General features: G+C 47.3%; 1 protein-coding gene across 5 annotated transcripts in view; it reads left to right on the forward strand.

Moving 5' to 3' along the window:
• Positions 1-24,556, forward strand: part of GGT1 (gamma-glutamyltransferase 1) — a 41,960-nt gene that overhangs the window by 2,870 nt on the left and 14,534 nt on the right. Inside the window, exons 2-3 of one of the 5 annotated variants that reach the window (XM_032705957.1) lie at positions 7,690-7,826; positions 7,993-8,163. In XM_032705957.1, coding sequence (XP_032561848.1) covers positions 8,042-8,163 — 122 coding nt within the window. In that variant the 5' untranslated portion in view covers positions 7,690-7,826; positions 7,993-8,041. Of the gene's footprint in view, positions 1-7,679; positions 7,827-7,992; positions 8,164-16,175; positions 16,349-22,723; positions 22,936-24,556 lie in introns of those variants that run through there. The other 4 variants (XM_032705958.1, XM_032705960.1, XM_032705961.1 and 1 more) reach the window with 4 other exon arrangements.

Consider the following 24,556-nt stretch of genomic DNA (forward strand, 5'->3'; position numbering starts at 1 on the left):
CACCCGTCATCTGCAACTGATAGTATGATGCTGGCACTGTTCCTTACCTGCTGTGGGTAGAAGTGTTCTCCTTGTATGCATTCTTCCCTCCTCCAGCAGTGCAAGTTTAGCACATGCTTTTCCTCAGACAAAATCACTGGTAAAAAACAAAGCCTGGATCCCACCTCTGACCACTGAGACTTTGCAGGCAGCTCATTCATGCTCCCAGTATAACCAGTGGCTCAACCTGACCTACTTTTTGGAGCTGGAGCCATAAGCTTACTTCTGTTCAGGACTAGCACCCCACTGAGCCCGGGTGCCCATGACTGTGAGTCCTGCACACAGAGCAGGGGTGTCTTGTAGCTGTAATGTGAGGGCACACAGCTCTAGGAACAACCTGGGGTTCTCACTGCCTTGTGCATCCATTAGACAAGTATCACCTAATGCATCTGTAGAAGAATCTGTTGTTGTGGCCATTGGGTCCTCACTTTGGGAGAATGGAGGTGGCTGTGGCTTTTTGCCATACAGAGCCAGCAAGGATAATTTTCTTTCTGACTCTTTCTCCAAGCCCTGAATGAGGATGGAGATGTGGGTGCTTTGCATCATTGCAGCCTCTTTCAAATACTCTGTGGGTGACCTCTGTTTGGCTTGAAGAGACAGAAGCAAAAAGGGGCTGGACTCTAAAGCAGCCTGGCTAATGCTTAAATTTTGTCACAGTGTTTGCACAGCTCTCTAACCATGGGTAGGCCAAATTCTGATGGTCCTCTCAGAATTTTACTCTGCTATTATTTATCAGACAAAAGCCCTGACTGTTCATCTCCCTGATAGTCCCCTCCCTTCTCTATCTAAGCACCTGCATGAGGGAAATTAGCATCAACAGATCTTGAGATATTGCTGAGGCCGACTCAAGCTAATCGCATTTGGAGGGAGTAGATGCTGAGTAAGGACTTCAGGATCTGGTCAGAGAGCTTTGAGAGAGGCTGGGTCAGGAGAAAATCATTCATGTGGGGTGCAGCATTATCCCGCAGGAGTGTCACTGGGAGCGAAGAGAAGGACAAAATCTGCTGGAGAGATGGGTAAAGGTGCCAATGGAGGGGTGCACGGTGGCCTTTCCCTGCCGTCTGGCAGCTGGACAGGTTGCCACAGATCTGTGCTTCTGCCTGCTCTGCTCTGCTCTGTGTCACTGACAAGACAAGCAGCGATAGTGGGGCTTGTAACCAAAGGATCAGTTTAACAGCAGAATGGCTTTGTATTGCTCAATTGTCTCACACCTTATCTCCGAGAGTCAGGCAGTTCCCTCGCAGGCAGGGATGCAGCTGTGTGCGTTGTTCCGAGGTAGTGGGAGAACCAGGGCAAGAAAGCAGTTCAGAGGATGGCAGTGTTACCAGGATACCTTCTGCTCTGCATGTGACTTGAAAATATCCCGCCACAGAGCAAATCCTCTTAACAAACAAACAATTGCAAGAGCAGTTCAGCTGTCTCTGGGCTGTGTGCTTTAACGCTGGGAACGATACAATAGCATGGATAATAGGAGCTAATGAGAAACACACCAGTGCTCCACTTGGCTGTGCTGAAGGAGGATGGCTGGCTGGCAGCTCTCTGTAGGCTAAGAGATAATCCTGCCCTATCTGTGTGTGCTTTCAAAGGGCACTGACAGCGAGTGGATGTATTTCTATAGCTGAGATGGTCAGCAAGGGAAGGAGGCAGGAGTTTGCTTGGAAAGAGTGGACTCAGAGCCTGCATCCTCTGGTCCTGTGCAACCCTAGAAGAGACTGAGCCAGTAGGTGAGGATGCAGTACCCAGGGGATACCAATCTACAGGAGTGTCCCCATCTTCCCTTTCCTCTCTGCTGCAGTGGCAAGGGCACTTAAAAACTTTACATAGAGATAGATCAGCTCATGAGCTTGTTGGGTATGACAGTGGGGACTGTGGGCCCTCTCACAGCAACCAGAAGCTGTGGTTTTGAGACTTGGAAAGAAGATTCCTTCACCCCATCCCAAAGGGTATATCAGCACCTCTCAGAAGGGTATTAACTTGCTTCTAACCTGAACACACAGGCACATGGTGCTGCCAACTGAAGCTAGCTGGGTGCAGCATGACTGAGTTAGTTTTACCAAAAATCTCTCCTAACATGAGAAATGGAAAGCAGAGATCCTTTGCTCAAATTCTACGCTATAAGCACGTTTCCTTGTTGTCATCCTAGTGTCCAGTAATGGGAATGTTCCCGGTTCCTAGTTTTTCAGGCAAGTAAGGAGAGTTCAGGTCAGTGCCAGGAGGGAAGAGCAACTGTACTGGATCAGACCACGGGTCTCTTTCCCCTGGGATCCTCAATTAATGGTAGTTAATAGAGGATGTCTAGCAAGGAGGATAACAAGAGGGGGATGCAGGGTAATATGTTCCTGAATACTCTCTTTACCATCAGCCATCTGTAGCTGAGGAATTTCCTGAGTTGTGGATCTCTGCATTTAATAATCCTTACAGATATTTTTTCCTAAACCTTTTTTTGAGCCTGAGCAAATTTTGAGCATCCACAGCATTTTATGGCACTGTTCAGCTGTGTGAAAAAAATATTTACTTTGTTCTGAGTCTGTCAATTTCTGTTTTCATTTGATGCTTTTGTAGCTTATATATTGGAAGAGGCAGCAGGCAGTCATTCCCTTTTCATTTTCCCTAAGCCACACCCTGTCTACTGTGACCTCTCTCATGTTTCTGTTTGCCAGTTTGAAGAGTCTTGGACTTGTAAGGAAATCATTTCAGACCTTAGTTCATCCTTAGCTAAGTCCCTTCCCCTCCTCTAGTCCTGCTGTAGCCTCTGGCAAACCAGCACAACAGCTGTGGGGATGCAGCTGCACCCTGGAGCTACCTGAGAGCACACTGAGGTCTGTGGTTTTGCTCTGTCTCCTATCAATCACTTGGCTTTTTTGATTGCTCTTGAACCTTGGGCTGATGCTTTCACTGAACACTCCTGCCTTGCTCTTGCTGTCAAAGAGCTTACTGTGACTCAGTAGACCGTAGAGGGGATAATCATTTCTCACCTCTTACAAATTCACACTGGCAATCGTGGTCAGAGGTTGCCAAGGCCTGGTTTCTGTACCATCCATCCCTACAGTGTCTGTGAATAGGCAGTGCTGGGCTGGGAGGTCAGGCTCCCATGCCGTGGCTGGGAAGGTCGTGGCTTCCTCCCTGACACAGCCTGGAGGGTTGCCTTGAGTTTGCACTTTCTAATGTGCCCCTGCCCTGTTTGTGCAGTGCTCAGCACCACAGCACTCCCTGCAGAGACTGTGGAGCTGGATCACTGCAGATGGAGCTCATGTCACTGCCCTTCCCCTTGGAATACCCCGTGGTGCTGTCGGTGTGACTGCAATTCCAATTGCCCCTGCCGGGGAGGAACCGGGCGCGCACGCGCACCCCCGCACGCTCCCGGAGCCTGGGCTGATTTGTATGCTGGTCAACCTGGATTCGAATGACAATCCTAATTATGTTTGCCTTGTGTATGATGAAGGTTACATTTTTGACTGGTTTTGCCGGGCTGGAAATGTAATTGATTAATTTAGTGCTTAAGAAGAGAAAGAGGATTAAGGCGGCGGGGAGGCTGTGCTGCCAGACACTGCATTGACTGCCTCACACTTTCACAGCTTCAGCTTTTGTTTGCCTGCAAACCAGCTTGTCTGAGCTCCCAAGTTGTTATTTCTTGTGGCTCTGAGCTTCTTGGCAGATCACTCAAAGCCAAGCCTCCTGCAGGGAAGGGAGCTGTAGCTCTGGAGAGATACATGCAAAGAGCTAGTGCAGGGTCCAGGTTTAATTCCATTATATCTGGGGGCAACTGCACTTGCTGTTTGGCCATGTTCTACTCAAGGGGAAATGCATGTGGGGAGCTCCATATCCCGAACACCTGTAAGCTCTTGACTGAACAAAGCAGCAGACCTGGAGAATGTCCATCTGTCCATGACAGTGCAGTTTTGGGGAACAAATCCCCTTAATGACAACCATCTTTCCCAAAACTGCAGAGCACGTGGAGGTGGGGAGATAAAGGATGAATGCAGCATCAGTTGGGCTGTAATATTACATAGTTCCTGCAGCATCACTGCTGGCAGAAGCAGCTGCATGCAGACAGTCAATGCTGAGACACTGCACTTGATGGAGAAATGGTAGCAATTGCCCATTTAACATTAATTAGGTCTTAAACCTTTTGCTTCTTGCAGCTGAGGCTCTCTTTGCAGCCCGTGAGGCCCCTTGGTGGTGTTCTGGGTCTGAGGCATGCATCTGTGCAGTGATGGGTTTTCAAAAGGACAGAGTTCTGCTAAGTAATTATGGACACTGGCCTGCTCATTATTGGGCAAATTAATCAAGTTGTAGCAGGGCCCATAAAAGCAGATTTGTTGGCCTGTATACTGCCTGCATAGAGAATCTTAACAACTTGTGATCTTGTGGTCACAGTTAAATTGGCCAACATTGCTGTGAGCACAGGGAAGGTCTCTGGTCCGCTCCAGTGATGCATGGCATTCCCTTGACTCCTCAGCACAGGAGAACTCTGAGCTCCTGCTACTTTCACGATGAATCAGCTGGGTAACTGAGATACAGGAGGATTTGTTACCTCCATTCTGGGAGCATGCTGCACCCATTTCATTTGGATTAATTTTATCTTGATTAAATTAATGCAGGCTGTGAAGGAGGGCACTGTGAGGTTTGGACACACAGCCCTGCGCTGAACTGCTGCAGCAGCTGTGGTGTCTGGCAGAAAGGCAGAGGAAGCAGATCTGAAAGCACCACCAGAGACACCCATCACACCTCTGGAAGTGGTGGGGCTGGCCAGGCTCTCCTGTCCCACTCAGGGACTGGTTGTCACACACCTCCAGTGTGTGGTGTCTCTTCCAGCCCTGTAAAGGGCAGCAGTAGTAAAGTTAAAAAAACAGCAGAGCAAATGCAGTTAATGAAGCAGAGGCTGGGAAGTGGCACCTCTAGGGACAGGCTGTGGTCCCAGGAGGCTGCTCTTCTGTTTAGTCATCTGCCTTTGGGGCACAGTGGTGATGCTTTCACAAGGCTGACAGGAGGCGTAGGGGAAAGCCCTGGGACCTCTCCAGGCATTGCCATGTGTTAGACCATTAAAGAAGCTGATCTAAGACGGGAGAAACAGTGGAGGAAAGCCTTGCAAGGACTTAAAATATAGCTTGCCATGGGGCTCTCATTTCCAGCTTTTAAGAAGCAGAAACATCTGATCTGATAATATGTCCCTCTGGAATCCCTTCTTTTTGTGTGTCTCATAAAAAATATTTCTGAAGAGCTTTTAGAAAACCTGGCTTAGAAGCTCCACAATTTAAAGCTGTGGGCTGGAGTTACAGTTTCATAAAAGAATTAAACCATCTTAAGCCTGTGCAGGAGAGGCTGAAGGCAGCGCCTGGTGCTGCTAAGCTTCTTTTGGAATTTGAAACCACTAAATGCATGGATTATATTGGCTTTAAGCATCTTAGCAAGCAGTACTAAACCACTGAGAGGAACCACAGGCCTCCAGGGGAGTGTTGGACTAGGTGCTGGAGGCTGGACTGTGGAGGTGTGACCTGAGCAGACACGAGGCATGAAAATGCTGGTGGGTGGTTTAAATGATGGCTGCCTGGGAAGCTCAGTGCTCTCCCCATCACTGACTCTGCCAGAGCGAAGCGAGACCAGCCACCAGGATGACACATAAGATGTCCTGCTGCTGAGGAGGATGGCACCACTGACTAAGACTTTCATGTTCTCTAAAGACCTCAGCACTTTTTAAAAGCTTGTTTACAGTTCATGACAGGCCTGTAAAAGTGACCAACTGTTTTAATTTCTTTCCAGCTTGGTTAGTTTTTCTCCATCTATATCCAAAGATAAAAAGACATCTCTTGCCTAAAAAATACCAAGTATTTGAAGAGTACAAGAAGCAGAGCTTGAAATGGGAATTGGAGCATAAAAGCCTTCTTTGAAGCATTTCCCCTTCTGCCCAGGAACCTTTCAGAGCCAGGTTGTTACACACCCATGGCCCAGCATTTAGATTTAGATGGGTGATCAGAAGTAGGTCTCCAAGTCTGTCAGTGAGAGCCCAGTGTTGGAGGGGCTTCTCTGGCTGTTCTGTACTGCTCAGGCAGCCTCTGGACACTGGATTGGAGCTGTCCCCAGAATCTAGCAGGAGCCTATCTCCAGCTTGTGCCCTGGTCACCAGTGTCACCCAGCCCAGCCTTTAAAAGATAAGAGCCACAGAGCCAAACTGACCTACTACCCTGTTTACACCATTGATGAATTTGGATTTTTCAGTGCTGGCATCTGAATTATGTTTTGTCTCTCACTTAAGACACCCTAAGGGATTCACTCTGTGAGGTTCGACCTAGATGATCCCTAAACCCACTGCAGTCTGTTGGGCAGTGCCATGAGCAGACAAACAGGAAAGGGTAGAGCTGCTGGAAAAGCAAACAGGCTTTTCCTAGGAGTCCTGTTTGTGTCATTAATACCTGGCACCACCGAGCTGCTCAGCACAAAAGCTCTTTTGGCCTTTGCCAGGCTCAGGTTTGGTTTGGATAACACCCATGTGTGCCACTTCTGCCCTGTGCACAAAGCTTGCTGCTTGCCTCAGTGTCATCCTGCACATGCTGTCCCTCGTGCAGTGCTATGGATGGAGCCTTTCCAGACAGGCTGTCAGAGCCTGTGATCTTCAGCAGATGCATTAACTGTGTTAACCTTTGAAGCAAAGTGAATTTCTAATGTCAGAATGGCATAAGGCCAACACACAACCTTCCACCTTCCTCTACTTTTTTTTGTCACCATAGAAAATGCTTTGGCTTTTTCTGTGCTTACCACAGCAGTTCTGTGTGGCTTAGCCCATGTTTGCCTCATCGCGTCAGTCCACACAGTTCACTTGTAAGGAATTCCATCCACGCCTAGAAATTGAGGAAGAGGAGGTTGGGAAGGCTCCGAGGTGCAGGTCCTGCCTCAGTGATTGCAGGCAACAGTGCTGAAAAGGAAGAAAACCAGGGGGAAGAGTGAGGTGCTTTAGAGGAGTTACCTTGTGACAAACGCTTTTAGAGTAATGACTAAGTGCTTCCCTCCTTTGCACCATCATCCCACAGGGCAAAGGAAAGGTGCTGGGGATGCCTTTCCCCAGACCTGGCCAGAACCCAGAGGGACCACTGATGGAACGGGTGGCCCTTGGTGTCTCTCTCTGCACTCAGGTGGTGTTTGTTATCCTGGAGGCTGATGCACAAAAGTGCAGCCTCACATTGAAACAGGACAGTTGATCCCAGGGAGGATTTCCACCCTCTTTTTGATGCAGTTTGAGCCAAATATAGGGCTGCTCCGTGAATAAGGTGTTTTTGAGGCTGAGGCAGGGAGCCTGTGCTTGGTGAGGAGAGTAGCAGGTCATGTTCAGGAGGCAGGGGCACGGATGCCACGGCCCTTGCTGAGCTATCCAGCCTCCTGCAGCACAGGCAACGCTTTGCCTGGACAGGACAGGACGGGATGCTGAGGGGCTGCAGCAGGGCAGTGGTAAGGGGGACACTTCATGGAGGAGATACCCCCGTGGGATGCCGCTGCTGGCAGCGCATTCCCCTTGGCAGCTGCCTCCCGTGGACAACTGGTAGACCCTCTTGTCCGGCCCGCCCCGGCCCGCGGGCTGGCTACCCTGGAATCGCCTCCCGTCTGTGCCATCTAGTGCCCAGCACAAGAACTGGGACTGACCCAGCCTCTCACCCACAGGGGAACAGCCCGGCTGCTCTGGAGAACAGGCTCTCCTCTCGCTGGGCCAGTCGCCAAGCCCTGGGCCAGGCAGGGATGTGCTGGGAGGACCCCTGAGATGCCGCACCGCCCGCATGGAAAATCCCACTTAGCTCCAGGTAGGATCGCAGCGCGCAGGTGTGTCTGTGGGGCGGATGGAGCGGGGAGAGTGACTCTGCTCGGAGGCTGGAGGTGAGATGAGGCTGGGTGATACTACACTGCCAGCAGCTCCAGGCAGGGAGAGGAAGGCTTGAAGCTCTCGGGAATCCTGCCTTTGCTTTTCAGGCACTGTGTTCCTGTGGCACGCTCTGACGTTGCACATGTGTTTTAAGGGATGAAAATGCTGACCTCTGACTGGAATTCTCCTATTTGGATAGATTTCAATGCTATTCCAAGGGAGTTACAGTTAGTTGTGCTCGATATGTTTGGCGTAATCTTTGTTATGGTATTTCTTAGGTAAGTTCCTTGTACTAAGTTACTATTTTTTTAAAAAAGTTTCTGTAGCTGTAGCTTGATTTGCCAGCTTTGATTCTTAATTCTGCCTTTGTCCTCTTTTTCCTTTTCAAAGGAATACTATTCCTCTTTACAGACCCAGTTTCATTTATAAGCTCTAAAGAGCGGATGAACAAATTCTTTCTTCTTTCTTGCTGCATTTTTCCCCCAAATCTGTGTAAGAAATTTAATGGTGGTGAAAAGAGGTCCTAACTCATACCACCAGTATATATCTGTCCTTCATATAGGTTTATCACAGCCAGGCATCACATATTTCTCTATATTGAATTTCATCTGCTCTTATTTGCCCTGTTTTGCAGATGTTTTCAAGTTTTCCACAACTGAAATTTTCCTGCTCTCCTTTGCTAGCTCCATATGTTATCTTCTGTCATTTCATTACTGGACCACAAGTAAATATAATGAACATGCTGTTTCTGGCATTCGTAGGGTACCCCACTCAGCATTTTTCAGATGAAGTTTTGATCATTCATTCTTCACTTACAGTTTGTATTAGGTTAAAAATGATTACTTGATAGCTACTTCCCAGAACTTCCTATTAGTAACTTTAGGGAGTTAGTAGTAAAACTGTTCAAGGAGCAAATGAGCATATCTTTTTTCTTGGGATCACAACCAGTGTCTGTGAGCTCTGCTCCTCCTGTGAACTGTATCCACAGGTTTGCCTCTCCAGGATATGTTGCACAGGCACATCATCCTGTTTCTGAAATGTAAATTTTCCTACTAATTCATTTTTTTTCTTGATAATTAAGTAAGGCTGATCACTTAGGAAGTCTCAGTAGCTTTTTCAGAAGTGAAAAGGTAGAGTTGTCCCTTAGCATCTGGTAGGTAACTGGCTGTAGTGATAGCTCGGTGGTTTTGGAGCTGGTATACTCAGAGCTCTCCTGGGGCTGCTATTGATCTTGGCATGTTATTGCTTTTGAAGGGACTGATCTTTGAAACCAGGCTCCAGGAAGTCATTTAAGGATGTGTTGCATCCTGCTGAGCACTGAAACTGTGAGGGCTTCAGTGGGAAGGAAACTCTTCTTGAAAGAGATGCAGTATTTATCTGCTTTCCCTAATTAGTGCTCCATCTTCCTGGAGGTGATATTCTCCACAACATCCCCTTGGCAGCAGGAAGCCAGTGCTGGGGTTAAGTCCCCACTTGCCCAAAGCTTAACTGGTCCCAGCTGTGCAGCAAGAGCTCTATTTCTGAGGCTCCTGGGCTCAGGGCAGGTGTTTTGCTGTGCTGCCCACACGGCTGTTTGCACACCTGCTGTTCCCTTCTCCCAAGACCAAGCGGTGCGGAGGCACGGCTGGTTCTGCAGTGAGCTCCAGCTTCTCACAGGTCTGTAAGCTCTTTTACTGCTGTCTCTCAGTTCTCTGGGTCTCGTAGTCTCTTGGGCTTCACACCTTCCCCTGTGTAATTCAGTCCCAGGTCTGTTGTGTGCCACAGTCGGGCTTTAAATGCTTGTGTGAGATGGGTGTGAGCAGGTGTCTGTTTGTCCCCAGAGCTGCTTAGTTAACAGGGAAGCCCAAAATCTCTGTTTTGCATGAAAGGAAATGGAGTCTCAGACAAGCAATGTGATTTATTGCAGTTATTTATTCGCAGAAACAGGAATAAACCCCCTTTCAGTCCCCACACCTCAGTGCTGTAACCCCAAGGCCACGTGTATCCCTTGCCCCAGCCCCTGCCTGTGCAGCAGAGTCAGTGTGAGAGCCCAGCTGTAACCTGGGGAGGTTTGGTGCAGGGGATCCATTCCCATGTGTTGAGGAGGTGTTTGGCCTTACCTGCATCATCTTCTGTCGTGGCATGGCAGTGGCTGTGCCTGGTATGACAGGGGCCAAGGCTTGGGCCGGGCTCAGGCAGCTGAGCCTGGCTCTGGCTGGTGCAGGGAAGGGGTTGTGTAGCAGCTGGGCTCCTGGCTCCCCAAACGTCCATCCCAGCTTTAATTACACTGACACTGCTGCCTGGGTGTAATTGAGAAACTCTGAGTGTGATTTTAATAAGCTGAGAGTAATGCAATTTGTCTTTTCTATAAGAGATGCTTTGCAAACAAAAACTGTAATTAAAAAGCACACACACAGGGCAAACAGTGACTGTGCAGTGGGTGTTTTACTGCTCTATGTGCAGCGTGTCTGGCACATGGCCTGACCTGGCACAGGGGTCCCCCTTTGGGGGAATTCTCATGGGGTTCCTGAGAGACCAGCACATAATAACTGCAGGATTTGGCTCAATTGTGAGTTTTACAAAAGGCTCTTCCCTGTCTTCACAGATCCTCTTTGATATAATATTGTTCCTTTACAAGAATAAGTCTCCTGGGTGTTATCCTTCCCATTGCTTTTCATTCCTGTCACTATTGTGTTTCTGTGCTCTCACCCAAAAGCCCAAATTAGGCTGGTGGGATCTCTGTGGCAGAGGCCAGGCATGGGGTGGCATGGGGGGAGGCAGGAAGCCTTTTCAAGAGCAGCCAGCATTTCTGGTAGCCTCAGATCTGAACAGTCAGACCAAGCCCTGGACTCTGCCTCTCTTCCCTGCTCCTTCCTGCTCTCTTAAAAAAAATAAAAGTAATCTCTTTTATCTAGTCTTCTGTCTCTGCACAGCTCTGCCCTGCCCTGCTAGAGTTCAAAGTTCATTTCTGGCCATGGGAGCTCTCATGGGGGAGCAGCCCCATTGAATCCTAAAGTCTGTTTCTCCAAAAACCCCCATTACACACCAGGCTGACCCCACCAGCAAATTGTCCCTTTTCCTCAGTGCTGTGAGGCAACTGTGCAGGGAACAAGGTGGGAGACAGAGGCACAACAGCTGTCAGAAAATGGTTATTCCATCCCCCCAGCAGGCATCAGAGGGCTAGAGTTGGGGATTTGCACCTGATGTGGGGAGTGGGGAGAGTGGGAATATCACTCCAGCCTCTGGGAAGCTCCTTTGCCTCCATCTGCCAGGGCAGATGAGGACCTTTCCCAGAGGGGAGGCCACTCTACCCCCCTGCCAAAGTCCATTTGTGCCTGATGGCACCTGCTGCTCTGGCTCTCGTAACTTAGGGAGTGCCTATATTTGTAGTACCCCTCCTCTCAACCTGTGGGAGACACAGTGAGAGTGCAGAGCCAGAGAAATGCCTCTGGTTTCTCATCTGTTCTCATTTCTCCCTGCCTGAGGGCAGTGGTCAGGGGGCCCAGGTGGATAAAGGGGGGTTAAAGCAGCTGCTCACTCGTATCCCCTTGTGCTGTGCCATGCAGGTGTAACTGGCCTACTGCCCGCTCTACCAGCTAATTGCAGCCCTGGCACATTGGCAAAACAAACAAAACCTTCTCCAGATATCAGGTTAAAATGCGGTAAAGGGATCTGTGGTTCCCACTGGCAGTGGAAATGGCAGCAGGTGCGGGCTCAGCAGATGGAAAGCACCCAGAGCCTGCCCCATCCCAGTACAGAGAGGCTGTGATGTTAATGCTGTGCAGCCCATCCTTGTGGGATGGAGAGGGAGAACTGATGGGGTTTGGTTGCTGTGTACTGCTCTGTCCTGTGGCACGTGTGCTCCTCCTGAAGACATGGCAAGTGTGTCTTTCCTGGAGCCAAGCTGGTACAGTATCTGCTGCTCTGCCCAGCTGGCCCTTCCACACTTTCCAGTGCTTTGAGGCAGAGACTTGTGATTCTGACCTCTCAAAAGCAATGGCCATTTCTGGTGCCCTTTGCAACACCTAAATAAACAAGCTTGAAGAAGGCTGGGCCAGGGGCCAGATAAACCAGAAAGGGACTATGTTCTCTGATCTGTACTTGAGATGTGAGAGGCTGTAACATCACAGCCTCTCTGTACTGGGATGGGGCAGGCTCTGGGTGCTTTCCATCTGCTGAGCCCGCACCTGCTGCCATTTCCACTGCCAGTGGGAACCACAGATCCCTTTACCGCATTTTAACCTGATATCTGGAGAAGGTTTTGTTTGTTTTGCCAATGTGCCAGGGCTGCAATTAGCTGGTAGAGCGGGCAGTAGGCCAGTTACACCTGCATGGCACAGCACAAGGGGATACGAGTGAGCAGCTGCTTTAACCCCCCTTTATCCATCTGATAGTGGGTGGCATCTCTCAGGACAGAAGACTTGTTGGTGTTTGAACACTTATACTTCCCAAAGTCCTATGTTATGCTCTGTCTAGAGGAGGAGATGCTGTGAGCATCAAACCAGCCAGGTTTCTGCATTCAGATGCAGAGGCCAGTCAAGACAGGCTCCTGTCCCTTTGGTCTTCTTTTGTGTGAGTGAACTTTGTGACCGTGACTCTGGAAAGCACAGAATCACCCAGTGCTTTCAGGGTATACCCTTGGGCTGGTGGAAGCTGAACATACTGAACTGCTTTGCTGAAGTGTGGGCTGTGACAGGAGCCTGCCCTGTTGTACAATAGTGCCCATCCCTCACATGGCTCATGGTTTGCACCAAGACTGAATCTGTGCTGTGCGTTTCCCTCCTAAGGTCAAAACCGATGGGTTCAAATGGCCACACAGAGCTGTGAACTGTATTACACAAGTCTTAGCTGAACTGTGAGCCTGAAGGACTAGGGGAGTACGTGGAGCTGCAGCAAGTGACATCTTTAGGAAGAAAATTCATTTATTTCCTGAGGCTATAGTTCTAGGGAGCAAACAGAGAGTGTGAGGAGCTGGGAACCACTGGAATAAAAGAGCTGTAAGTCCAGATTCTCACTTAGGGCGTGAGCTGTCTTGCACGGTGTGTGACCTCCCCGTATAGTGTAATATGAACTCTTTGTGCTGCTGCTGAGCACCCTCCAGGGAAAAGGGACCCAGTGTAAATCAGAGCTCCTTGGCCCATGACACTCTTGTTTCTGGGTGTTCATCCCAGAGATAGGTTTGCCCTCTGAAGGCTGCAGAGGTGTAGCCAGAGGGCACACAGCCTCTGCCTACTCAGTGCAAATTGGACCTTTGTGTACAGCCCTCTCAGCGACTCCCTGGAGTTTTTTCCCATGCAGCACCTGAACAGCTGGAGATGGGTTCATTCCCACTGTGAGCTGAGTGGCCCTGCAGTGGACAGTGGTGGCTGCAGACACTACCAGGCCTGGGTCAGAGGGCTGAAAAGTGGGGATAACAGATTTCAGGATTGCTGCTTGCTGCTGCTGCTCTGCCCCATCCCTCTCTGAGAGCTGCAACCCTGACCCTGCCACAGGGCAGGAGCTTCTAAGTGATTCAATAGAGACCTTGCCATACTAAAGTAATTCTGGCTTACCAGGATGTGCTGAATTTTATGCTGAGATGTTTCATTTGTTGTTCTGAGAACAGTAGAGCTCATCCATCACCAGAGAGTGCTGAGAAAGGAACAAGAAGCTGTGAGGCTTCCTGAGAAGCGCAGCTCTCATGAGGCAAAGTTTGGGTGGGCTGCACCACAGATCTCTGTGGGTCAGTGTTCATTCATGTCCAGGAATAACTTCTGAGCCCTCACATCTCCAACTCCCACTGATTCTGAAGCAGAATGGAAAAAAGATTTGTGGAGGTCTGTGTAGTGGACCTTGGCTCTTGCTGGGAAAAGTCCATGGTCCTCTGGTTTTAGGGCCCTCTTGCTTAGGTTAGACTTTAACAGCAATTAGTCACCCAACAACTTTCTGTAATAATCTGGAAGTTTTCCATTAAGTGGTAAACACTTTGAACTTCTCCCCAGATCCTCTGCTGTAATCTAATCTGCTGTCATTTTTCACTGGAAGATGAAGGGTGCTACCTTCAGGTTTTATTAATTCCCTGTTTACAGTGGGGGAGAAACCACAGCTATGAGAAACACTGAAAACAGCAGCCCACGGAGCTCCAGACACTGTGCAATTAGATCATTGTCAGCCTCTGCACTTGTCACTTCCAGCTGACTCTGGATTCACTGTATATATTGGGCATGTGACAGGGAAGAGAGGTAAAGCCTATCAACATGCTTAAGGGAATCTGGGGAGAAGATTCCTTATTCCAGCCCAGGCACTGACCTGCTCTGAATCCCTGGGCAAGATTGTCTCTATTGTCCTGTCTCTAAAGTGGGGATATGAGTGCTTTTCTCATTTGGCCTGTAAGGCTCCCTGGCCCTGACAGTAACTTAAAAATGCTGTTAAGTAGTGAATTTTTTTGTAGTGATGTTGACAAGAATGTGGCAATCTGGATGGACTATGGAGTTTGGAGACCTTCCTCGAGGTGCAGCATATACTGGAGGCTCATATTTGCTAGGTAGCTTTCCACAGACCCCACTGTGTCCTACCACGAGTATCAGCAGAGAAATAGGGGAAGGGACCTATTACGACTCTCTTCTTTGAGCTTAGAGTTTGGTTAGAGTTCACTTTGCCACTCACCCAGCACGTTTAGGTTGTCTTCAAACTATCCTGTAAAAAACATGTTGGACCTTGAGCAAGTGGGGAGCTTTCCTTGGCATGGATGAAGTCTGCTGCAGTTGTGGGTGTACTGAAAGTGTCTGTCAGGGGTACATATTTCTCATTTTGATAAGGGTATCAGAACAACTCTATGTTGTTTCTGTTTTGATTCCAACAGCTCCAAAGCCAGGCCCCCTCCAAAGTAACAGGACAAGAGGGAGTAGTTTATTGAGATTCTGGAGAGTGCAAATATAGTGAGCAAATCTTACATCTGCAAGAGAAGGCTAGTTTGTCCTATATCTGAAAAAATCTCTTATGCAGCATATCTAGCAGTTAAAAGGGGATCTCAGTTATGTATCTGCTTTCAAGTCCCTTGACACTATCAAAGCAGGCCCATTCCTTAGGGTGAGGCTCAGACTATGATGTTGTGTGCAGGAACACTCTTTACAGAGTTTAAATAGCTCCTTTTCTTAGGCTAGCACAGTGTTCTGTGAAGAGGACAGGGGAGATCTCTGGCTAAAAACATAACCTGTGAAGGGTTAAGGGTAAGATCATTCTCCAGTCCAGTTCACTATGTGTTGCACAAGCAGCTCTTCTTGCAAGAGTCATTCCCACATCTTCCTTCCCCACCCAACCCCAAGAACCAGCCATGGAGCTTCCTGTCAGTGTGAGATTTTGGTTCTGTGAGCAGGTGGTATTTGTTTGGCTGCTGTTACATGGTCCTGCAGGTCTTGGTGCCGTTCCTGGTAGGTGAGTGTAACTCCATGAATTCCACTTTGTGAAAGCCTGGACTGCCTCCTGCCATTTCCAGTTGCCTCAGCTGAGAACACAGACATAATCTGTTAGACCTGGCATCTTCTTTATAGAGCAATTACAGAGATACCCAACCAATTATTTATAACCTTTGAATCAGGCAAACCTCGTCCTAATGCATGACGTGGCTTTTCATGGTCAAACAAGCCCTTCAGTGAGAGATCAACAAAACTGAAATTAAGGAAGTTGAAAATTAACTCTTTTCCCTTTGGGGAGCAATGGTGCATCCTTGCTTGAGAGTTTCCTCTCTATTCACAGGGTACATGACTTCCTCTGATGGATAAGGGCAGGATGTGCCTCTCAAGAGCTTCCCAGGTCAGTGTCCAAGACACCACCTTTTATGGGACACATGATCCTTCTCCTCCACAGAGCTCCCAGCCCCTATGGCCATGGAGCTGGGCAGTGCTCCAGCATCAGCTAACTTTGACGAGTGCAGGAATGGGATTGGCCTGATCAGGATGGGTATGGGGTCACCAGTGCCCTAATGCAGAGGGTGTCCTTGCTGTCAGGACCTGTGCCAGGAGAAAACCAGCAACTTGCCACAGTATTGTTTGATGCAAGAAGAAAAGAAACAACTCCACCAGTACAGATTCACTCTTGGGACTACCTAACATCAAAGTATTGTCTCCATTCAAGTGTGGTCTTTCCTTGCTCCCCACCCTCTACGCTGTTCCCTTTACCGTGAGAAAGTACGGCATGGAAAGTGCTGGACCACTCTGTTCTCAGCTTGCCCTGTGAGCCAGCAATTCTTCAGGGACAGGGAGGGGGAAGGGTGGCATGCCTTTACTGCTCAAAGATAGGACTTCATTACATCACCCTCCCCTTCTGACCACTCCCATATATGAAGCCTTGCTGCCACTCGGCTCTCTGTGACTGATCTGGCTTTGGAGCCCCTGCATCTGGGAACCCTTGAGGAATAAGGGGCAGGAGAGCAAGGCAGAAGCACCTTCTTTTGGTGTCACTAGCTGAAGGTGAACTGCACCCAGGGAGAACAGAACTTTTAAAGTAGTGAGTAAACAGCATGATTTTATCTTATCTCCGTATTTTGGTTGGATTGGGGTGTGAAATAGAGGAGTTCTTTCCCTTTATTACATACCTTTCCAGTTCTTTAATCCTACTTTATTAAAGGGTACCTTTGTTTCACAAGCCTTCAGGGTCAGGTTGGAAAAGCAAGTGTTTCTCTCTTATAGGGATTGACAGGTCTTTATCTACTGTGTTGACTTTGAATTTTCTCAGTGAAGGCTGGGTCACAGGGAGCAGGGTCTCTGTCCAGGCAATCTGAACAGCCAATGATTCAGGGTCAGCAGTACATGAACTGGTGGCTTCAAGCGGAATTTGGTTTTCTGACAGAGGCTGAGATCAAAGAAAGGAGCTGGGAGTCTAGTGCCCTGGAATCTCAATCACATCATTAGAGGAGATATTTCACCTCTGCATGGCTCATCCAACCTTTTGAAGGTACCCTATATACCACCCAAGCTGATGTTGGTCTTCACTCCTTATTGGGTTGACAAGGTCTATGGAAAGGTTGGTATTGGGTTATCAGACTGAGTCTCAATTTGACCCTGGTTTTTCACATGGTCTGAGTGGCATGGCATTGCTGATAAGAGAAATACTGCTTTAGCACCTGGACACAGGAAGGACTCTCAAAACCACCAGAGAGGCCAGAGCTACACAAACACTGGAAGACAGATTTCAGGGGGTCCTAAAGATGAGAAATTCTTACTTCAGTCAGTGTCCTACTGGCAAGTGGTGCTCTTCAGAGGAAGCTAGGTCTAAGAAGCAGGCTGAAATCCATAGATCTTGGATACTTCTTTCCACATCATTCTGTGCTTCTAAGTGGTAACCTGAAAAAACTCTGTTGGGATAGGAGGTCAAGCACTGACATGTTTCTTACCTGGTAGCAAGGGGAAAGGCCAGGAGGCAGATGCAAAGCCAGAAAAACTGCAGGGACAATGGGATGATGCTGAAGGTGTGTTCCAGAAGCAGAGTAGAAGGGCAGTGCTGCGGAATAGAGCAAAGCTCCCGATGCAGAGCAGGCAGAGCACTCAGCACAGGTCAGGAGATCAGTCATGTATGGGGAAACAGGACTGCAAAACAGAAAAAAATGCCCTGAAATAAATCAAGCAGGCCAAATTTAATTCTTTTTAAAAAATTTCTGTTGCAAGGAAGTATCAAGGGCAAATGTACTGGTGTGAAAAGGAACAGATTCTGCACAGGAAAATTAATATTTAGACATGTGAAGGACCAGAAGAACATCTGGGAGACTCCCTGCTCATTACCAGAACGAAAAGAATGGACCTCTCCTACGTATGCTTGGAAAACAAAGACCTGCTCCTGCTCTTGGCTGGAGCCCTTTTAACATGTCAGAGGGGGGCTCTCCCAGCATAAGTTTGCAGTCCTGGGCTGCATTTCCTGATCCAGCTGTCCACAGCAAACAGGAGTCAGACCAAGAGAGACAAAGTTATTCAAACCAGCTCTGTGGTAATTCAGACACGTGTCTACCTGTAGAGTCTTGATTTAGCAAAAGCAGGCGAATTTAAGCAGGTAGCTACAAATTTTTTTCAGTTGGAAACAGAGCTCTTTTCTTCCAAGTTCAGCTGCAGTCTGTGAAACCTCTTCAGTGAATTCAGTCTTGAGTTCATTTATTATATTGGAATCCGAGTTTTATTGTTGGTTCTTGCTGCACCCATCCAGATGCTCTACAGTCTATAAAATACATAGTCACTTGCTATGGTAATGACATTGAATAAATCCCTCTGTAGAGCATCAAGAAAGTCTAGACTTCATCTGTGATTGGAGAGCTTTGATGTGCATGTGAAGGACAGGTCCAACTGCAGCAGTCAGGCTAGACTGAAGAAAGCCTCTAGCCCTGAGAGGCTTTCTCCCCTTTAGTTTCCTCCTTTCCAGTTCTTTTCTTTTTTGTCCTCCTATCTGCCTCTTTCATCCCCACTTCATCTGTTTTTCTCTTTCAGCACTTTAAGTTTTCTTCTTTCCCCATGGTATTCCCTCTTCTTTCCCCCTTTCTTCCTCCAGTAGTTCTCTCCCCTCTTATTCCAGGATGGTGATGTTGAGGGGAAGTTGTGCAGGACTGTGTTGCTCAGCTTATTGCTGGCAGCTGAGGGGAGGGCAAGTCTGTCAGCTGCAAGAACACAGTCCCTTTGGTGGCCTGGCAGAAAGGCTTTGGAAAGATGAAAGGACTTTATAAAGCTGGTAGATAAAAGGTACAGATTGGTGTAGGTTTTGGAAACAGTGGAGCTTGACATGAAATTAATGAGTAAGACTGAGTAGCAGAAAGATAAAATTAAGGAAAAGTGATAAAGAAAGCAGACCTTGAACAGAGGACAGTCACCCTTTTCTGGAAGGAAGGAGCAGAAGGATTGTTTCTGCAACAGCAATCAGCAAAGCCTCTGCCCACCCAGGAGCCCTGTCAGCTGTCACACAGCACTGTCCCAGCTTCAGCTGCCGGGGCGGGTAGAAGAGTATAACCAGAACTGGGCCATGTGGCTGGTAAGAAAGGGTTAATAAATCTCCCCATCTACCAGTTCTCTTTCATTTTGTTTACCTTTGCCCCAGGGAAGAGCGATGCACCTGTGGATGATTATGGGAAAACAGATTCATAAAATGAAAACATGTGGGTTTAGTGGGTTGCTCCATTTGAGCAGGTGAGTTACAATGAAAGCAACTCTTACTGGAGGGGAAGGAGGTGCTTTGGCTGTGGACAAACATCTGCTTATTTAGTTTCATCTCTGAAAGTCAACTCTTGTGTCCCTGCTCTTAGTCAACTTGACCTCTTGCACGCTAGGCAACTTTTCCAGTACCTTTTCTCTAAGAGTCTCCCCTAGTGACTTGTTTTCCAGGACTTTTTCAGCAGTGATCTCTTTTTTACATCAGTGTTTCTTAGGCAGTGTTTAGCTTAAAATAGAACTCTCTGCTACCCACGCAGCTGGTACTTAACTTCCACTGGTTGCCTTAGGCATGGAAGAGTAGAGCAAAGGGTCAGAAAAGAAACTATAATTCAGTGTGAAGAAGCTTCTCATGCTTATGAACATCTCTGTGCTACCAGGAACTCAAGATACTATTTGATGCTCATGTTCAGGTAGTATTGGATTGCAACATTGCTCTGTTAGAGGGGAAAGACTTCCTGATGGATAAGACAGCTAACCTGCAACATGAGGTGTCCTTAGCTAACGTACCAAATCTTGTAACAGCAGCTGTTCCAACAATGCATCGTTTAAAGCCTCGGGAAAGGGAGACCTTGGGATGTATGTTCTGCCATAAAAAGGAGGAGTCTGAACAGTAGATGTGATCTGTGCTCTGTGAGTCATTGCTGGTGTTGCTTCCTGAAATTCTTATGGGAAGAATCAATAAGGGTGGGGGAAGAAACAAAAAGTGCCCAGAAATGTCTCAGGTCACTTGATGCTTTTCAGTGTCTGCAAGTTCCATGGCAAGAGCTATGAAGGCGTCACTTCATATGCTGACAGATGCATTCCTCTGTTGCTTGAGTTTCAATGTAATAGTGCCTGCTATTTTGGGGGAATGTTAAAGGTGACCATGCTGTGAACATCTCAAATGGAAAGAGGTAGCAAGCCCTGCAGGAGATATGTTTTTCTTTATTTATCTTGGGTTGAGAAGAACAAGGCAGCAATGCGCCTGCATTAACCATGGGATTACTGTTTGAGGTGTGGCTTTGCAGCTTGAAACATGCAAGGCTGAGTTATAACAGGGCTCTCTATTATGTTAATGCCTAGACTGAGATATTCGAGAGTTCCCAAAGATTATGTACAGCTGAAATGAGGTCCTTCTGCATAGCACAACCTGTACAGAGCACACTATTCACCCTTCAGAACCAGAGACACTAACTTCAGGTTTCATAACCTTCTCTGACCTCATCCTCAACTCTACTCCTGCATAAGTGAAAGAGTAACTTGCTGAGGAGCATCCAACTTGTTCCAGCTCTGTGCTGGTAAGAACATGCCATGGATGAGACTGCACTGTCCTTGAAGAAGGACATAGAATTCGCTTAATTTTTGTGACTCACTGATATAAAACCTGTCTTTCAGCAGTGAGGGTGAAGCATTACAGTTGGATAATTATGATTTAGAACTGGGCTTTTTACAGCTAGCAGCCTTTCCATATCACCTTGTACCCTCTGAGACAAATGTGACAGGGAGACTCTTCTGACCTAGACCTGCTCCAGGGACATAGTAACTTTAGAACTATAAAACTATTAAGCATAAAACCTGGTACTGTCACACCTACAGGGTCAGTAAATTAAGAAAAGGGTTCCATTCTGTAGACTGCATCTTAGATTCCTCTGTTAATATTAAAGATATGACAGACTGAAAGTGCAGAGGGCTCTGTTTGGGGCACAGACCAGGTATCTTTTCATGCTGTCTGCTTTTTCAGAGGACAGTTGTTTTGGCACAGATCCTGTCACAATCTTTTCTGTGGAGCATCATAGGTCTCACATCAAAAATTTAGATAAAGTGAGAGTGGTATGTGTTACTAGCTGTATGTGGCTTGGACTCTGTATGTGTACTTCAGGCTGGCCAGTAGAAAAAAGCAGGTATATCAAATCTTTCTGAGCCTGCAGGATATTTTCTGTGCCAATACCTACTTTCTGGAAAGCTTCTGTTTTTGCTCAAGATCTCTTGGATAATAGCAATATAACTGAAGGGGTCTGCCCTCTTGATGCAACATATTGAAAGGGGTATCTGAAAGTCCTCTTTGAAGGATGGGCACATGCTAGATCCCTTCTGAATATCTCAAGGCTGGAATGCTCATGTTTTATAATACTAATTTTTCCAAATGCAAATGTTAAACAGAACTCCATTTTGTGGCTACTACAGAAAAGGTGCTGTATTTTTAAGGAGAGGAAATATGACTCAAAAGGCTTTTAATGTTGGAACAAGGCCAAAGTTTGTTAATGAGTCAGTGTAGTACAGCTACCATCCTTCTGAAGGAAGTGGGGATCCAGTGTATCAAAGGTTGGAGTGGGGCAGAGGGACTGGATGGGTTTGGAATTGAGACATTACCCACTTGACTGATCCTCCTAAGTCCAAAGATGGCATCCAGCGGTGCTGACTGGCATCCAGGCAGACTTTGCTTCACCCTGGTTTTGCAGAATGCCTTCTGGCTGAAAGTCAGGCTTTGGACATGTGGGCTTGAATCCTTACTGTGCCCAAGTTTCAGGCAAGCTGTGATTTGCTTGTGCTGCATTCTGAATGGGCATTCAGCTCATGTTCAGAGGGGTCCTGAGGTTTCCAGTGAGCCCTGGACAGCAGCAGTGGCAGAAGCTTTGGGGGCTGAGTCTGTAGAGTCCAAAGACAGCTGGTGCAGCTCCTTACCTCGAGTGTGAGTTGCTGCTGGGGTTTATCCTGCACTGTTCAACAGCAGGTGAGCTACAACCTTTGAGCTACAACTGTGCTCCTGAACTTGCCACAAGCAGACATGTATGATTGTTGCTTAAAAGCCTCAGTGAGGTTTAGTGATGGAGGGCAGGTTTCTTCATCCCTGCCTTTCTGCTCTGCCGTTCTTCCTGCCAGAGGGTGCTCCTGTGGGAGCAGGCATGGCAGAACAGGCATTGCATCTTCTCATTGCAGCTGGAGTATTAATCCAGACTAAACCTAATGACAGTTTAAGGTAGAGTGTCACTGTGATTGCTAAGAACTGGTGTGTGAGCTGATCAGGTGCCCAGGCATTGCTGGCACACTTGGCAGGCAGGTTATTCCCACAAAGTGTAATCCCAGCTAAATCTGTCAAGGTGTCTGGGTTTAAACTGAAGGTACAAACACACTTAAAATCCAGTGTCTCTGTGAACCACAAGGGTGTCAGTTGGTTAGGCAGGAGTGGTGTGAGGGTACATGACCATGTGGAGATGGAAGCACTTTTACTTAAGATGACCACATATTTAGACTCACAGAATGATTTAGGTTGGAAAAGACCTTTGAGATCACTGATTCCAACCATTGACCCAGCCCTACTGAGTCATCACTAAGTCCCCAGGTCCCACAGGTCTTTTAAATACCCCCAGGGATGGTGATTCCACTGCTTTCCAGGGCAGCCTGGAAATGCCTGACCACCTTTTCACTGAAGAAATTTTTCCTAGTGTACAATCCAAACCTTTCCTGGTGCATCTCGAGGCCATTTTATTTGCTCAGTTCCTTAATCAGAACTTCAGAGCTAACAACTAGGTGAGAAAAAACATTTGTACCACATAGCAACTGAACCCCAGGAACACAGAATGATTCTGCCGGTGATACACAACCTTCATGAATGCTAAAATATGCATTTCAAAAGGTGTGGGTTCTTGACTCTTCACCCAGTCAATGATTACTTATGCATTCCTCTGGTACTGTGAATTCAGACATAATGAGTTTCAATGGGTTAATCTCTGTGAGCAGAGCAGTACAAATACCAAATAGTATGGTACGCTTGGGAGAGCTTTTAAGTGAAGATAAGTGGTTCCTGCCACTGCTACAAGGATGTATTGCCCCTAGAAAAGGGTTTACTTCTCGAGAAAGGACAGTCAAAGGAGATCAGTACACACAGCTCTGTGCAAAAGTACAGGAGGGACTCGCAAATATTCTCCAGAGGTAAGGGGGAATTAGGAATTACTTTCATTAAGCCATTCCACTCAGCCTGATAGTGATGTGTGGGATTTCTTATTCCACATAATAGGGGACAATGTGAGTTTTTTAATATATCAGATGAAAGCTTGCCAAAAGGGAATGATAGGACCTGACTAACCAGTCTGAGTAAGCTCAGGTCTAATGAACAGCTGCAAGTTTAAAGGTAGAAGAGCACCTGAAAACTTCTTTTGAAAAGTTGGGAGAACTGAGCTATTTTAATGAAGTATTTTGACTTTAAGTTGGGAGTGATTGTAACAGTAATGTTCTGAATTAATTTGTAAAACTTTAATAACTTGGATTTTTGAGATTGAGTTTGCTGGTTCTGGATTTCTGGGACGTCCTCAACTAGAAAACACAGTGAAAACCATGTGAAATGGGGAATTCTGCATTTATTCCACCTTTCTGCCCTTTTTCACTTCATAGTTTATGCCGAAGTGTCTTAAAGTAAAAAAAAATGCTGCGTTCAAGGCTAAAATTTCTGCAGGAAAACATGAAAGATTTTTGAGGAAAAAGTTGCTTCAAGAGGAAATTATTGTCTCTTTCTCAGTAAACTCGAGGTTTACTCTACATTGGGCAGAATACTACATGCCATTAGGCTTCAGAAAGGCCATTGCCTGTGTTGGAATTGCAATCTGTAGTCACAGCAGCTCGGTTTGAGCAGCACACCTGAGAACCAGCCGGGCAGCCGCTCCACTCGGGCACCGGGCACCGCACCAGGCTGTTCTATTCAATGTCGATTATCTCTGGCTTGACTTCACAACAATAAAGACCATTGATCCCATGGAGGCCTTTCTCCTGAAAATTGATCTGTATCCACACGAGTCCGAGATGCTGGGATGAACAAAGAGGGTGCTAAAAGCTTTTGTCCTGCCTCTGAGGGGAGGGTCGCACAGGGCATGGAGAACTGGCACAGAGGAACCGGCTCTGGGGAAAGGTTTTAACTGAGTTGAGTGGAGTTACTGTGATTCTCCAGGACTGCTCTGCCTTCCTGCTTGGGGTGGGACCAGTGCCTAGGTCTGAATTTGAAAGCCTCTTAGGGCTTCCTTGTGGTTTGGCTGAACTCTGCTTTAGTTCCCTTATCACTGGTGGAGATGAAGACCTGCATAAGACTTGAATTTAAGTATCTTGTGATGAATAAGTACAGGAAATTCATAGTTTGTCCCATAATGCTGGATCAGCAATGGGACATTTGGGTGAACAGCCCTTGGGCCTCTGCTAGAAACCTGGCTCTCCTACTTTTAGGCCTCTGCTGGGAGACCTGCAGCAACCTTGTGACTGTTCCCTTTAGGTGCATTCTCACCCAGAAGTCATTGACAGTTCACTCTGCAGAACAGTAAAGTGTGAAAACATTATTTCAATTGTTTGTTATTAATTACTTAAATATGATAATGTTACTGATACAGATTAGGTTTTGAGTTTTATCAGAAGAACATGGCCTGTGTCCTGTGACAAGGGTCAAGATGTCCAAACTATCCTTGCGTTTCATGTGCTGCCTGGGGAAAGTAAGGAAGGATGTCTCAAAGCTAATTGCCAGGTAGTGGCTACTGGGCTGGTTGTGGGAGTACAAGGATCTCTCAGGAGTGGT

The sequence above is a fragment of the Chiroxiphia lanceolata genome, chromosome 18 (assembly GCF_009829145.1).
Source record: "Chiroxiphia lanceolata isolate bChiLan1 chromosome 18, bChiLan1.pri, whole genome shotgun sequence".
NCBI classification, from domain to species: Eukaryota; Metazoa; Chordata; class Aves; order Passeriformes; family Pipridae; genus Chiroxiphia; species Chiroxiphia lanceolata.